Source organism: Trachurus trachurus (genome assembly GCF_905171665.1).
Source record: "Trachurus trachurus genome assembly, chromosome: 9".
NCBI lineage: Eukaryota > Metazoa > Chordata > Actinopteri > Carangiformes > Carangidae > Trachurus > Trachurus trachurus.
The window spans coordinates 20,069,222-20,084,486 of record NC_139895.1 but is presented as its reverse complement, the minus strand read 5'-3'; the positions used below and the strand labels follow the sequence as shown (position 1 = coordinate 20,084,486).

The 15,265-nt window shown below is 42.6% G+C and overlaps 2 protein-coding genes across 2 annotated transcripts; one reads left to right on the top strand and one right to left on the bottom strand.

Annotated features, from left to right (window-relative positions):
• Positions 1-3,576: 3,576 nt before the first annotated feature.
• LOC310991195 (RNA-binding protein MEX3B-like) lies at positions 3,577-10,394 on the bottom strand. Its single transcript, XM_083978821.1, has 5 exons — positions 9,578-10,394; positions 8,104-8,342; positions 7,847-7,892; positions 4,626-5,365; positions 3,577-4,310 (listed from the first exon to the last, which is right to left on the bottom strand). Exons 1-5 carry the CDS (start codon positions 10,263-10,265, stop codon positions 3,897-3,899), a joined length of 2,127 nt encoding a protein of 708 aa, XP_083834947.1. The 5' UTR covers positions 10,266-10,394; the 3' UTR covers positions 3,577-3,896.
• Positions 10,395-11,668: 1,274 nt separating this feature from the next.
• tmed7 (transmembrane p24 trafficking protein 7) lies at positions 11,669-15,189 on the top strand. Its single transcript, XM_083979645.1, has 4 exons — positions 11,669-11,762; positions 12,070-12,275; positions 12,786-13,031; positions 13,319-15,189. Exons 2-4 carry the CDS (start codon positions 12,117-12,119, stop codon positions 13,553-13,555), a joined length of 642 nt encoding a protein of 213 aa, XP_083835771.1. The 5' UTR covers positions 11,669-11,762; positions 12,070-12,116; the 3' UTR covers positions 13,556-15,189.
• Positions 15,190-15,265: the final 76 nt, after the last annotated feature.

Below are 15,265 nucleotides of genomic sequence, written 5' to 3'. Positions count from 1 at the left end.
AGTTATGACCAAAAAGAAAAACTAATCAATCAGAACCAGGGGCCCATTTCACCAAAGCATTCTGCAACCGCACTCTTTCAATGGAGGAAGCATCACAAACGAAATTGCTGTTTGCATAATGCAGATACATTTGCAAGGCCTAAGTCCTACAGAGCACTAACAGGCTCACGCAATATGTAGTTGGTATTTATTAGTTTAACCCGTCAAAACAAGTGAAAGGAAATGCTCACATTGCAAATCACAACATGATGATGATTCAGCAGAATATTTGAGATATACACACACGCACATGAGGAATCACAGTAGTCTGACGTGGCTTTAAATGAAAGTCTTTATTAAGTAACTTTAATATCAGAAAAATAAAACTCTTAAATTCTCTTTACAGCAAATATATAATATCAGTGCTTTGGCCGCAATAACTTAAAAGGCCATTATAAAATATAGTCTGCTTTTAAACTCCTGACTCAATTTGAAGAATTTATATGCCATAAGACTCCCCCCACATATACATAACAAAAGTGTAGTAAAATTAGCAAATACTTTGAACTGTTGGTACAGCTTAACAATATATGTATTTATACATAGATAAACTAAGATACATTTTACAGTATACCGTTCTTAATTTGGTGGCGTACAGACGTGACAGGCAGCTTGAATCCTTGGCCTTTTTACAGTTGCAGTGTGACGTTTTACATTGGCGGTACATTATGAAGACATGCTCGCGATGCACATTCCATTTTCCACTAAGTTAAACTGCAGCTATCAATACTATTATCATCAATACTGTAAACTAATGACTAGACTACAAGCAGATAGCATTGACACTCTTCCTGCAACATTTCTGGGTTTCCAACTCTTCACTTAATCACTCAGAGAAAAGTAAAAAAAAAAAAAAAAAATTAAAAATCTTACTGTAAACATTTTAATATAGATATATTTATGTATATATATATATGAAATGTAACAAAATAAAAATAAGTTCTGTATATTTATCAGTCATTAACAGTAATATTATATAATACATACACAAAAATGTCAATAGATTCATGTCAAACTGAGGGCCGACAAAGTATTGCATTCCCTCAGAGAGAAAGAGAGCAAAAAGAGAGATCGACCCTTTGTACAGCTAAGAGAAGTAAAATAATAGGACGGATAGAAGACCCAAGGGAGCAGAAGCAGATGGTTTTTTGCACTTTTGGGACTCATTTGGTTCCATTTCCCCAAGAAAGCTCAATCATCCATGTCAGAGAAGATATTTGAGAAACAGAGCTAAGCGGTGAAATAACTCCCAAAATACTGTTTACAGCTGGAATGCTAGAAGGACTGCGGTCCAAAGTCCACACGGTAAAGCAATAGTATTGACCTTATGTAGTGTCAGCACAGTCCAAGATAAAATCATTCCAGCTGCTTCCCCTTTGAAATGTCCATTAACTCAGTCAATCCTGTAAAACAAAGTCTCGAGAAACACTGGTGTTTAAAGCTAAGTTTGAGATGATTTCCACAAATTTGTACCTTTTCTTCACTTTTCAGGAAGAGGAGTGGTCAGATGAACAGGTTTAAGGGGAGAGAAAACAAAAAATCCAAATGTGTTTGGAGTCCCAGCCAGTCGATAGTGTGATAAGGTGTGGGGAAGGCTGTGCTTATGCGGGCACCGGACAAACACAAAAGGAGCCGATGAAACGCGGGAAGCAGAGTGTGTACCATTGAAACATCTCATCAGTGCATTAAAGCAGGTAATGAAGGTTAACCCCGACCGAGATGTAGTAGAAAAACTGAAGGGATATGTCTGTCTACAAAGTTTGAGTCCAAGATTGTTTGAGCTCTGTAAATAAAACCCGAGGAGATTAATTTATCTAGTGCTTCCTTCAGTAGGTAACATACTGAGACGATTTTTGCATAGCCCTGGTAAACGAAAGATGGGACTAAATAGAAGAGTAAAGTGTTTGGGGTGGCGCCATCTCAATTGTGTATCCCAATGGAATTATTTTTGCCGACTGCTTACCAACAAGGACACAAAATGGCTGTGACGAGATGGCCACAGGGTGGAGCAGTCCAAGTGAAAGAACATTCAAGTGAAAGAAAAGGATACTATTGAGATGGCTGAAAAGTCAGCAGTCTGTCTGTACAGTACGGGATTTGTTCCAGATTACGTCTGTCTTCATAGTATCGTTTCATAGAATAACAGTTATTCTGGCTCCCAGGTGAGGATCAAGTATTACTTAGCCAAACTTAGACCATCTACAAACATAACTGCAATACAGGGGAGGAGGAATGTTACCAAAAGGTACAAGCTGTGCATTTCTTTATGGCTGAAACCCAGCACATGGTTTCCCAAACCATGATGTAAATCAATTTAAAAAAAAAAAAAAAAAAAAAGAGAGGAAGAGAAAAATGAGAAAAAAAATATATTATAGGAGGGAAAAAGTATGGAAATGGGAGTGTTTGGTGTTCAAAAGATAAAGCAGTAGGTGGTAAATACTTGTGAAAGGCTCAACAAAATGGGAAGCAAAAGAAAACACCCCTGTGATATAATCTTTGTTCCATCAAGACGCGTTTTTAAGAGATTGAACAAATACATTAAGACTTCAGTATGTCAGCTTGTGTTCTTTCGAGCCAAGATCTGGATTTGTAGATAGTGTTGTCAGTTAATTACAGGCTTTCTAAAAAAGGCCACAAGTTTGTTTTAAGACAGAGCAACACTGTGTGTCCGCTGAACCAGTTGTTTCTTTTTGTTTACTCAGAACGGAATCAGGCACAAGTTTACAGTAAACATTTTTTTAAGTAAAAATTGAAAGCAACGTGGCGATACTGAAGTGGTGCAACATCCTGGTACTCTACAAAAAAAGGAGTTGCCCACTTGTTGGTTCCAGTCTGGGATAGAAAGAAACCTGTGGCAACAAGTGACTGCCACTGGGGAGTGACAACTTTTCAGGTGTGGATGACCCACTTGGTTTAAAAGCCTTCTGTGGGTGTGTTTGCATGTGTATCAATATGCCGTTAATAATCAGTAATAATAAAATAAAATTCTGATTTAGGATCATGAGCATATAAACATCGTATCCTGTTTAAAGTAGTTGCATTATGCAAATTGTCTGGGGCAGGATGGCATTTGCCAGGATAATGTAGCGTGTGTACATATCCAGTTTTCCGCGATACGCATTTAAATGCTGTGGTAACAATGGGAATACTATTTATGTATACATATTCATGTGGGACTCGCCAATGTAAACATGCTCATCGTTTCTTTTTTCCTCAGTTTTCTGTCATGAGCAAAATAATTGAGAGGCAAAGGGGCTGGGCCATATTTCAGCACATGAAAACAACTGTAGCAGCAAAAGTTTAAAAAAAAAAAAAAAAAAAACACTTTTGAGATGTAGACAAAAAAAAAAAAGAACTTTGGCCCAAAAAGCCAACATTATGTATCTAATGGAGTTCAACATAGAGTTCTAATAGAGTTTGAGAACATTTAAAAAAAATAATAATAATAAAAATATAGGTAGGCAAAAACTGATAACTAGATGTTTCAGGGAGAAGAAAATGTAAATCAAAAATCAAGATGAGAAAAAAAATATATATATATATTTATATATCCCACCCCACCTGATGCTACATAGAGGGCTTCTTACCCTCCCATTGATCAATCAATCAAGGAAGAAGACTTCACAATAGCAGGCATGTGAACGGGCTGAAGACCCTAACCCATGCCCTAAATACAGATCATTCCTTATTCGCCTATTCCTTCTCACCCTTGTCAACACCATCTTGGACAAAACCTTGGTGAGGACACAACTAGATACTGATTCGGGGTCAGTTTTGTAATTTCCCCACACATATTATGAATCGGAAGTGTCGGGGAGGCCGATCCCTCATCTGCCATCAAGGTAAATGGACTAAAATCACATGTTACGGAGCTGAATGGCCTGTGTGACCGGGGATAGGCACACAGGGCACAGGGCTTCTGGACCCTGGCATATCTGGGTGGCACAATCTAGACAGAAGAGGTTATGGCCGCAGGGAACCAAGGCAGCGATCACCTGGTTATCCATACAGTGGATACATATCTCCTGTCCTCTCCCTGCCGCGGATCCGAGCCCAGGTCGATAAGAGAGGGAGGATTCAGGAGGGGACGAGGAGGAGGCGGTGCTTTCACTGGAAGAGGAGAAGGCCGAACCATAAGAGGGGAATCTGTGGGCGTCAAGGGTCCCAGCAGAGCCAAAAGTCCCCCGGTGAACACGCTGGGCCTGAGGGTGCTCCAAGGCCTCGGTCCCAGGGAAGGTTGGAGAGAGGCGGGGCGTCCCAGGCTGACTGGTCTGGAGACATCGATGACATCAGTCATTATTAGATGACTACATAGGTAATACAGCATCTTAAAACAATGTTTCTTGTTGTGGAGAATATTTAAAAGACCTTATTTTCATTATGTGACACAGAAGCACATGCCAGAAATGTTGGCTTGTTGGGTTTAGGTAACTTACAGATTCAAACAATGAACCGCTTCTACGCGTCTATTGTCTAACATCTGCATCCACATCCACATCCAAAAAGCAATACCAGACAAAAACACGGAAGCTGGCACTAAACTACAGGAGGGCATGAGCTGTGTGCTTATGCTGAGTATCACTTACCTGAGACTGAAGAACATCGAGGCCCTGGAGGGGTTGGTGGTCCACAAAGGGGCTCCAGATGTGTGGCTGTGCAGGAGGGTGGGGGGCTTGGGCAGTGGAGATGGTTAACGGGTCAAATCCTGAGGAGGAGCCTCCACCTCCCAGGCTGACCAGCTCCTCGGACCCCACAGGAAGAAGACCCTCTCCAAACCATAAAGGTGTATTGCCAGCGTTAACGTTGTTGTTGTTGTTGTTGTTGCCGTTGGCATTAAACGGACAGGTCGGGCTGAAATCCGCCATCCGGTTACCATTCCCACTGCCGTAGAAAGAATCAGCTGAGCTGGAGCCGCTGCCAAGGGAACTGGAGCTGTCGTTGCGGTAGGTGGAAGACATCCTGACAGCATTATTAATATTGCTATTGATTCGCTTAGTACCATTGATGCCCATTGGCAGCAAGCTACCAGTACCACCTGGTGATGTTGCACCTGGATGAAGCCACCCAGCCTTCCCCAACCCAACAGCTGCCGCAGAACTTTCAAAGCTGACATCTGTCCCGTTGAACTGAAAGTCATTGTTGTCTACACCTGGAGCCTCGATACCTCCGCAGGTTCCGGTGCGGAGGGCGATGTGCGCCTCTATCTCCTCCCTCGCCCGGTCCACGTTCTCTGGCATCCCAGTGACCTCAAAAACAGGCTCTTTGTCTCGACTTGGCGTCACGATGTAGGTGTGGGTTTGTTGCTGAATGCGTTTGATGGTTGCCCCTGAAAGAAATGACAAGATCGAGATACATGCACTTAGACAACAAGTCTGAATAACTGATCACACAGTCACATCAATGTTAAGAGCACACCATCAAAAGCCGTTTGGCCCTACAGTTGAAAAAACCCCACATCTGAGCACAAATGGCACATTAGAGAGAAAAGCTACAAGTGTCAAGAAGAGAAGAATAGTTTTGTGTTGAAAGCTGAATACATTAGCTGGAGAGGGTCTTAAGAAAAAGAACTACAGCTTGGGCTATTTTGTCATGTACATGCTAACAAAACAGTTGTTTTTCCTTACAATAAAATCTGACGTTGAAATTGGAAGAAACACAGCTGTGCAGTAATTACAGTGCTAAACTGTGGGCTATACTGGTGACTCAGCTGGCTAAAGCACATACCCAACCTTAACACTAAGCTTTTCCATCTTCTGTCATCAGTATATATGTATTAGAAGAATGGATTTTACATGGCTTTTGGACATATGGCTAAATGGTAACCATTTTAAAATAGAATCACAGAAGCAAAGGCATTTAAAATATTGAATGTGCCACAATTCTTATGTACACTTCATGTCAATACTTGTAAATAATTAATACAGAATATTTAAATTACACACTGCCTCTTGCTTCTGTGTGACACCACATTTCCTGTGATTCTGATTTGTTACCACCCCCCATCCAGCCTAATGGCACATGGTTGAGAACCGCTGCAGTGCAATTTGCAAATCAACCCCAGGGCTTTCTGACACTGTGGTGGTAATGTCAACAGGGCAATGGGTTAAGTCCTCAGTGAGAGCAGAATGTAAGCTTCTAGTAAGAGCTGGACATATCAAAACTCTTGAAGGAGCAGCTATAAGCAAAGCATGGCACAGTGGGGCATCCATTAGAGAATATTATTGTGGTTCATTAATCGGAAAAAAAAGCAGAGCATAACTTTCATAATAAAAATTGAATATGAACAGAGTACTTTGGGGGGAAGTAGCCCCCAACCCTGCACCTCACATTTAAAATATATTGGGCCCTAGTTTCGTGGTGGTCGCGCATGGTCAGTTTGGCAGTTTGGTAGGCCGCGGTGGGCCGAGATGGGTGTGGCGGCGCAGCAGGGGGAGGTGTCACAGATTCAGCTTGGCGCAGTGAAAGTTTCGTGCCAAAAAGCCACGCTAAGAGTGCGCCAAAAGCCCGCCAACTCCAACCTGGTCTACTCTTGGTGCAAAGCGCAGCCGAGCCGGCGCAGTGGTAGATTGGCTGACAGTGCGCACACGTCACCAAGACCTCACAGGCAGGTTTCCACAGTTCCAGGCACATTTAAATACAATAAATAATCACAACAACCACTATTTAATGCAACTAATGGAATCAACACATGAATTTATATCTATATCGATTGTCCCGTCACATCTGACGTCAGATCAAAGGCGGATGGCACGCATAACGGAAACTCAACCTGACTGAATTAACACAGCTGAAACTGTGCTGCAAAGTAACAAAAAACTAAAAAAAAAACGAACTATCATCTCTCTCAGCCAACCACAAACAGCCTCGGCATCAGACAGTGAGTATATAGCCTACTCAGCATCTCTCATCACAGAAAAAAAAGAGACAGACAGACAGAGAGAGATAGAGACGCTCAGCAATGCATCCTTTACGCTGAGATGCTCCTGATTCCATCCCTGTTACACATGGTGTTTGTTGATGTTGTGATAAGTGTACACCTCTCATCTTTCTTATTAGTTTTTTTTTACACTGGGCAACGGTTCACACTGTATCAGGGCAAACCTGATTAACGATATTAGTAAACTCCTTATTTGGTCACGCTGAGCTCTGACCTCCCGGACCAAAACACCTGTTTGGCCGTCTAGCGTCGCTGCCTCCTCCGTCCATGTCGAAGTATAAAATGACAAAATTGCAGTGCGCATAGCCCGCGGCGCAGTTAAAGGTGAGGAGAGGAGCTTGTTTGATTGGTGAAGATCTGAATCGGCTGTGTTAATCCCACTCCACACCTTCTCTCCTCCCTCTTTCCCACTTGCACCGGTAGAAGGGACGGGAGGAGTGCCTGCGCTGGTCTACGCCGGATTGTGCCGTGCACGAAACTTGCAAAGTGCGCCTGGACACACCCCGTCGGTGCGGCGCAACTGCGCTGTACCTGGTCTAAGAAACTAGAGCCCATTGTCTTAAAATACTCATCATGTTTCTTCCATTGTGTAAAAATAATTGTATACTTTCATTAAGGTTCAAAATACAGTTTCACTCTGCATGTTTAGCCTGATTTAACCAGCACCTTAATCACCAACAAGTGAGGCTTGTTCTGTTGTTATGAAACACATTGTTTTTCATCAAGTAGAATCTGGCTGCTTTGTTGTATTTTGACATAAATTGTCTTTGGTTGTACAATTCTGTTTTTACGTTCACACTAAAAATCTATATTGTCAACTAATTCCTAAGCAGCATTTTTCTGAATATAGACTTAATTCAAAAGACTCACCTTTGGGACCCACAACTAGCCCAACAACACGATAGGGCACCCGCACCTGTAGGGTTGAAATGACACAAGGTAACTATACATACTTTAAATGGTGAACAAAATCAACAACATTAAAAAAAAAAAAAGCACAGCCATCTGTATGAAACCAGTGTGCCAGGATATAAATATACACTACTTTTAATGTGATTCACTTCATAAGAAACTCTGTGTCATGGACTCTGGACGACACAATGACTCATAATCACAGGCTTGCTGACCTGGATGGTTGTCTGTCCAGGTAGTGTGGGCGTTCCTGGGCCGGTTACAGTGGCCAAAGGGCCCGTCTTGTTTCGAGATGCTCTGATGAGGGAGAAATGTTCTGCGGCGGACAGGATCTCCCTCTTCGCCATGGCCACATCTTCTTTGCGCCCTGTCACAACAAAGACTGGCTGCTCGCCCCTCACTGGTGTCTTAATGTAGGTGTTGGTCTTGGCTCGGAGCGCCTTAATCTTACAGCCTGGAGAGTTAAAGAGATACAAAGAAATACAGGGGAAAGCTTGATTATTTTCAATATTAAAGATGTAACCACACTACACACACATAATGTTAAACTCTGAAACTCTATAGCACCAATCTGAACTAATAAAGGATAATTGCACATGCAGTATAAGTTTCCAGTCACTAATGCCGTTTAAATGTTGCATAGCTTATAAATTAAATATTCCTTTCAGCTGTGGTTGAGAGTCCAACATCATTACCAGAGCCATTTCCTGTTGTTGTCAACACTGCAGTCTGTGCAACCCTCCCCCAACTGGTCTGAAACGCTACATAATAACACTCTCCCAACCTTACACCATCAAATTATGTAAAGTTCACGTCCAAGATCGCACAAAAACGCGATGTACATCTTGGAAAAAGCCGGTGGTGTTTGTTTGAACTAGGACGTCCTGGGTATGTCACGGAGCTAACTATAACCTGCAGCTGATGTGGCAAAGCAATGGTGACCACCACACTGCTCTTCATGTTCTCCTCCCGAGACAAAGCCCGAGCCCTGCTCCGGCACGGCACGGCACGGCTCGGCTGACCCGCGTACACTGTCAGCGAAGCATGGACAAAAACAAACCGTGATATAGGCGAGCTCTCCGCGACAGAGAGCACGGAGGGGTCCGCCGGTTCATATAAAACTTGTGATGTAAACTTTTGTTGAGGGTGTTGGGCCAGGGTGGTGTTGACCCAGTTAGGAGGAGCTAGGCTAGCTGCTTTTGAGCTAACGTTCACTAATTGTGGCTGAAAGATGTTTTAAAACGTAGTTTGGCTCAGATTGGCACAGGTTGTTTCAACGCGATGTCATACTCAACCAGTCAGATGTTCAATTCAACAACACTGTAACTTATTAAAATTATCTTTCAGTGTAAAACAGCGCGCTCTCTCGTTGATGCTACTGCGGGTGACAACAATAAGTTACCAATTAGCCAACGGTAGTTTCTCTCAAAATAAGACACAATTTCGCAGTAACCTTTTTTTTTTTAATATATATGTATATAACGCAATGAAACGATCTTTTAATTGTTGTAATACATTTACTGCATTGCTTTTACTCTTAGTTGGCTCACTTTATCGCTGCCCAAAGCTACCTTCCCAACAACTTTCATCGCAACTCCATTAGCAACTTTAGCTCGGGGGTCCAGCCGCCACGGAGCTCCGGCGGACGGACGGACGGAGGGACGGAGGGACGGACACCCACTCACTCACCCTGTCTGCCCACGATCTCCGCGACGTGCTCGGAGCTCGGCACGGCCACACACTCGGTCGTGTTGACGCTCTTCCGCCGGGCCAACAGCGACGGCTCGGCCTCGTAGCCCGACTCCCCGTACACGGCGCCGGACGGCAGCATCGCCATGCCGGTGGCCGGCGGTAGGGCGCTGCCGCCGCCGCCGACCACCCCGCTCTCGTCGTGCTCGTCTCCGTTGTACAGCAAGACCGTCTCGACGTGCGGCGGCGGCGGCTCCATCCTGGACGGCATCGCGGCGCCGCTGGGCACCGACGGGAGGTGGTGTTGGTGTTGGTGGCGGTGGGCCTGTGCTAGCAACGAGCTGCCGGTGGTGCAGACCGAGGAGGAGTCGGCGGCGGCGGTGGTAACAACAACCTCCGGCTCTTCGTCCTCCGGCAGCAGCGTCGTTGTGTTCACTTCATCTCCGGAGGGCGGCCGATGCAGAGGCAGGGGTTTCAAGTCTAGCACGGTGCCGAGGAGGTTGAAGTGAGAAACCGGGGGCAGCTGGTGGAGGTGGTGAAAGGGGAGGCTTTCATCTCCTTGTTCGGGGGTTTGGCTCTGAGTGCCGTGGTGCTCGTCAAGGCCCATACCGGCGAAAGCGTGCACTAGCGGCGGTGGGACCTCGGACTCTCCCTCGTCGGTCTCCAGCAAAGACGTGCTACTGGGCATAATGCAAAAACTTTTTTATAATATTGCCGTTAAACAGGAATAGGTATGAGAAATGAATCAATTTCGTTTTTGGAATACAAAAAAATAAAAAGCGACCAGCGCCTGTTGGCTGAAATGTGTGGCTTTTGTTTTGTCTCTCCAGCTCCCCATGCAGCCCTCCCTACAATGTGATCTCGTTTTGCTTTTTTCTTCTTCACGCGAGACTTTGAATTGGGGTCAGTTGTGCATTCACAATTGTCAGGAGCACACAATCAGAGCGCATCGAGTAAAGGATGGGGTGCCATTAGGATAATTTATCAGAATGTATTAATACATCTGTAGGTGCCCTGCTGCCAAGGATTAACCCGCTCTGGGGGAGTAGATTTCATTTAGACCTCAAAATAGAGCTGTTGTGACATTCACACCACACAGAACTGCACCAAGTGATTTTAAGACAAAAAGTAAGCTCAGATCGATAGGTGTATTTTAGCTTGAACTCTAAAGATTAAAGCGTATACTCTAGTAAGTGTCCAAAGATGCTGTCCCTATGAATCGCAACGAGATGGCGATTTGAAAATAACCACAAAAATGGACAGGGAATTGATACAGATAGTGTCCACTCTTACACACACAGTAGGAGCAGATCTTTTATCACTTCCATTGTTGTTTGCACACTTCTCCACAATAGACCCAGGGTGCATCAGTCACCTCAGGATTAATGTTTGGTACTTTGCTTCTGTGCTCAGCAGTGTAGCAGGGAGAGTTTCAGAATAGTATGGTTGTTGTCTTTAATAAAACAAAGCAATCCTCCCCTCAGGGCCACAGTAATGTGGGTCTACTCTTCACATCTGAATTATATTAAGATTCCAGAGTTACTACAGTGTTTACTCCTTGATTTACGTATTTAATCAGGACAAGAGGTGTATTAGAAGTGGAAGGAGCATTATGTATGGGTCTCACATTTTTGTACTGATTGTGCTATATAGCTACTTTATATTCTACTCAGATTTGAGTACATGAGGACAGATGATGCTTCCTGAATCCAATCATCAGTTTTTTAGGAGCACATGCCTTTGTATATATGTCATTGGCGCAAGAAAAGTTGTGGTCCTTACATAATCCTGGGAATTGCCCAAAGAATGAGTCATAGGCTGGTGCTATATAATGAATGATGAGAAATGTAAATATGGACCAATGTGACACGTTTAATGATTTTTGTTTATTAAAATGCGTTTTAGTATTCCAATATTTTATGTAGGCGTATTGTAAACTGCTGAACACATAATTTTCAGGTGTAGTATTACAGCAGAAGTATCGGCCACGTTGGAGTGTATTGAAAAAGAGGAAGGTGCGCTTCCTATGTGGACGTTGTCCACGTGATCTCAAGAGCGCTTCTTCTCCTCTTTTTTGACCAATAGGAGGCGGCGGAAGGGGCGGGCCTTAACAGATGGCAGCCAATGGCGTGACACGCTTGTGATACGTTACAAAGCACAGTCGCATCCGGGTGAGCGATCCGAGGTGAGTGGCTAATGCTGACAGAGAGAAAATAATGAAATAAGAAGCGTTTACGTGTGAATTAACGTTAACTCACACAACAACCAATGTGCCAGTCCCTTACGAATACACTAGCTATTAGAAAATGTGACAAAGACCATGGGACTTTTTGTCTCCAAGATAGAAAAGAGCAGCGAGCTAGCTTGTTAGCTTTAAGCTAACAACTTGTCGGTGATTTCAATGTCCGGGTTTGCCCTGTCACCATTTTTTGTCTTTTGACCACCTTCGGTGTTGATTTCGCTGTCATATCTGTTCTTGTTTATTTTACTAGGTCCGCCCAGGCTTTTATTCTGGTATTGTTGGCTCTCAGACTTCGAGATGTACCGATCCTTTCGGGTGCTGCTGCAGGTGCTGTGGGCCCAGCTTCTTTGTGGGTGGGTGCTGGGCTCTGAGCTTACTTTTGAGCTCCCAGACAACGCCAAGCAGTGTTTCTATGAAGATATCATCATCGGTACGAAGTGTACACTTGAGTTTCAGGTGCGTGGTCTTCTTTTCAACCTTACTACTCGTCCTAATGAGTGATATGCATTTTCAAAGAGTCTTTATCATCCCAAGATTAATAACAGCTTTACATCTTTTACAAGTAAAGCTAGTACTGGTTCTTCCCACTGCATTTACTGGTGGGTATTTACATAAGTACACAAAATACAAACATCAGGTATCATAGATGATAATTGTATAACGTGTTAGTAAAATGTCTCTATCTGGGTAACATGCTGAATGACGAAGTTCATACATATTATATAACTAAAACCATAGGTTTACATTTATTTTCACAAAAATATGCAAGATTCACCATCACCATCTTCACTGTTTTGCTGTATTTGTACCAGTGTTCCTACAGCACAATTGCATAGTCTTCTTCCATTTTTAAATGTTCTGTGATGAGTTGATGATGCCAAATGATATTTTCAAGGCAAATATAAAACAAGCTGAACCTTCATTGTGTTTCTGTGTCAGTGAATAATCGGTCTTATGAATTCCCAGGTGGTGACTGGTGGCCATTATGATGTGGACTGTCGTTTGGAGGACCCAGATGGGAATGTACTCTACAAGGAGATGAAGAAGCAATATGACAGCTTTACCTTCACAGCGTCCAAGAATGGCACCTACAAGTTCTGCTTCAGTAATGAGTTCTCCACCTTCACACACAAGACAGTTTATTTTGACTTCCAGGTCGGTGATGATCCTCCACTCTTCCCCAATGAGAACAGAGTCACTGCTCTCACCCAGGTGAGTTCAGTGTTTTCATGTTGTACATTTGCCCATACGGGTGTGAATGTAATGCTTATAATGTAAGTCCAAATTTAGGTGTAATCTCTCACCTCTTTCAACTGTGCTTTTGGAGTAAATGAAAAAATGTGAGAGAAATTACTAAAAACAAAAAGGAATTCTTTTGTTCCCCAATTGTCCTCTAATCTATGAATCAAAGTGATCTCTAAAATTTTCTTGGTATGTTGGTCAGTTATTTTCAGCCGCAGTCAAATTTTCTTACATTACATTTTTGTGACAATTTCCAGATGGAATCAGCTTGTGTGTCCATCCATGAGGCCCTGAAATCAGTCATCGACTACCAGACACATTTCCGCCTCCGTGAGGCTCAGGGTCGCAGTCGGGCAGAGGACCTCAACACTCGTGTTGCGTTCTGGTCCATTGGAGAAGCTATTATCCTCCTGGTGGTCAGCATCAGTCAAGTGGTCCTGTTGAGAAGCTTCTTTTCCGATAAGAAAACCACTACAACACGCGTTGGATCATAACAGTCTCTAAGCCCTAGGATCTGATTCATCACCTTCCTTATCTTTACTTGGGTTCGAGTGCATAGAGTTGGTTAGAAAAGCAGTGCAGATCTGAAACTGGATCATATCAAAGTGCCAGGTCATACAATCTGACATGTCATCCGCATTCAGCACTGCTGTTCTTAGATACTTTATGCAACCGAGTTTTGAGTAAAAAGGCTATGTGTATAAAATGTTTTGGGGAGTTAAACAAAAAACCTGATGGAAGGCTTTGATGGTGTTGCTTGGAACTATCTGTATTTTAGGCAGTTCAAGCAGTTAAAACAAACCGTATGTACTTTAAATATTTGCAGTCATTTCTAAATGTGTTCTTATTTTATTTGTGTCCTTTGGGCCCCATCATCTCATATGACTCAAGATCTGATCCATTTTTGGCCCAAATTGTGCACTGAAATAACAGAGAGTGGAACTTGTAAGTAAATGTACTCATAATGTAACGATGCTGTGGATTTCTTTCATTATCTGCAGAGTATTTGGTCTCTAAACTACACTGGCAAGCCAAAGCTTGTATTTGGTTATGAAAAAAAAGTTTGCTTTTTTTGTTATTAAACCTCACTGAATTTAGTGAGAAAGTCTAGATATTGTGTTTGTTTTTATCACTTCTGTCATTTTAGACGAGTTATTTGAGGGCAGTTAACTGTGCACGTCAATATTAGCTCAAAACGTTGAATAAAAATTGACTGATGGTCTCCCTTTAGAGACTTCAGTTCTTAAAAAAGGTTGTACCTGACAGTTTGACCATACATATGTGAATTATCTCCTACAAATGTTATATATAAAGGCAGGTGACACTGTGTGGGGTAAAACCCTAATATTATCCATTTGTTTGAAAATAACACATTTTGTGTGTTCAGTGCACCAGCTTGTTATAAAAACTTTGTCTTTCACTGGTTCCCTGTATCTAGTGCTGCCTTTGCTATTTAAAGTGCAACAACTTATTTATGTTGTGGGCTGATATTGTCCTTTTGGTTTTATACAGCACTGTTGTAAAATATTGCTTGAATATAAGATAATTCTAGTCATTTTGAGTTATAGTTGTAATTGAATTGATGTGCCCTCACCGACCACTCTGGTCATTTTTTAAACGGAAACAGGATGAAAGTTTGTGACGGAGTAAATATAATGTCTATATCTATGACTGACACTTACTTTTTTAAACTATTATTTGGCAGTTTTCATCATCCAATTTAATTAACAATACCTAAGGAAAAGATCTGAACATGCAGGTTTTCTTTTTTTGTTTTTAAGATTTTCATTAAACATTTGGGCCTGCTGGAAGCACTGCCCTCTGTAGCTCGTAGACAAAAGAATGGCTGAAACCTGAGTTATATGAAGCCATGAGGAAGTTCATCTTTAGTGCTGTTTTCACAGTATCCACCATTATTGAATAGGAGTGTGATCTGCTCACGGGAAAGCTCAAAGACACCACTGTTGTGATGTGAGAAATATGTCAGAAATTCACTTGATAGGCCTCTGCACGTAATCCATGCATAGATACCAAAATTTCAAAACTGGCCTTTTCAGTTTAGGCTTGTCAATCTGTATGGCTTGGTCAGAACTAATTCCAGAGACATTAAACATTATTGTCCACCAAATATATATGTACTTTTTTTTAGTTTTGTGTTTTCATTTTTCTGTTTCTGGTCTGGCCTGGGCCCTTCTTATGCTTTT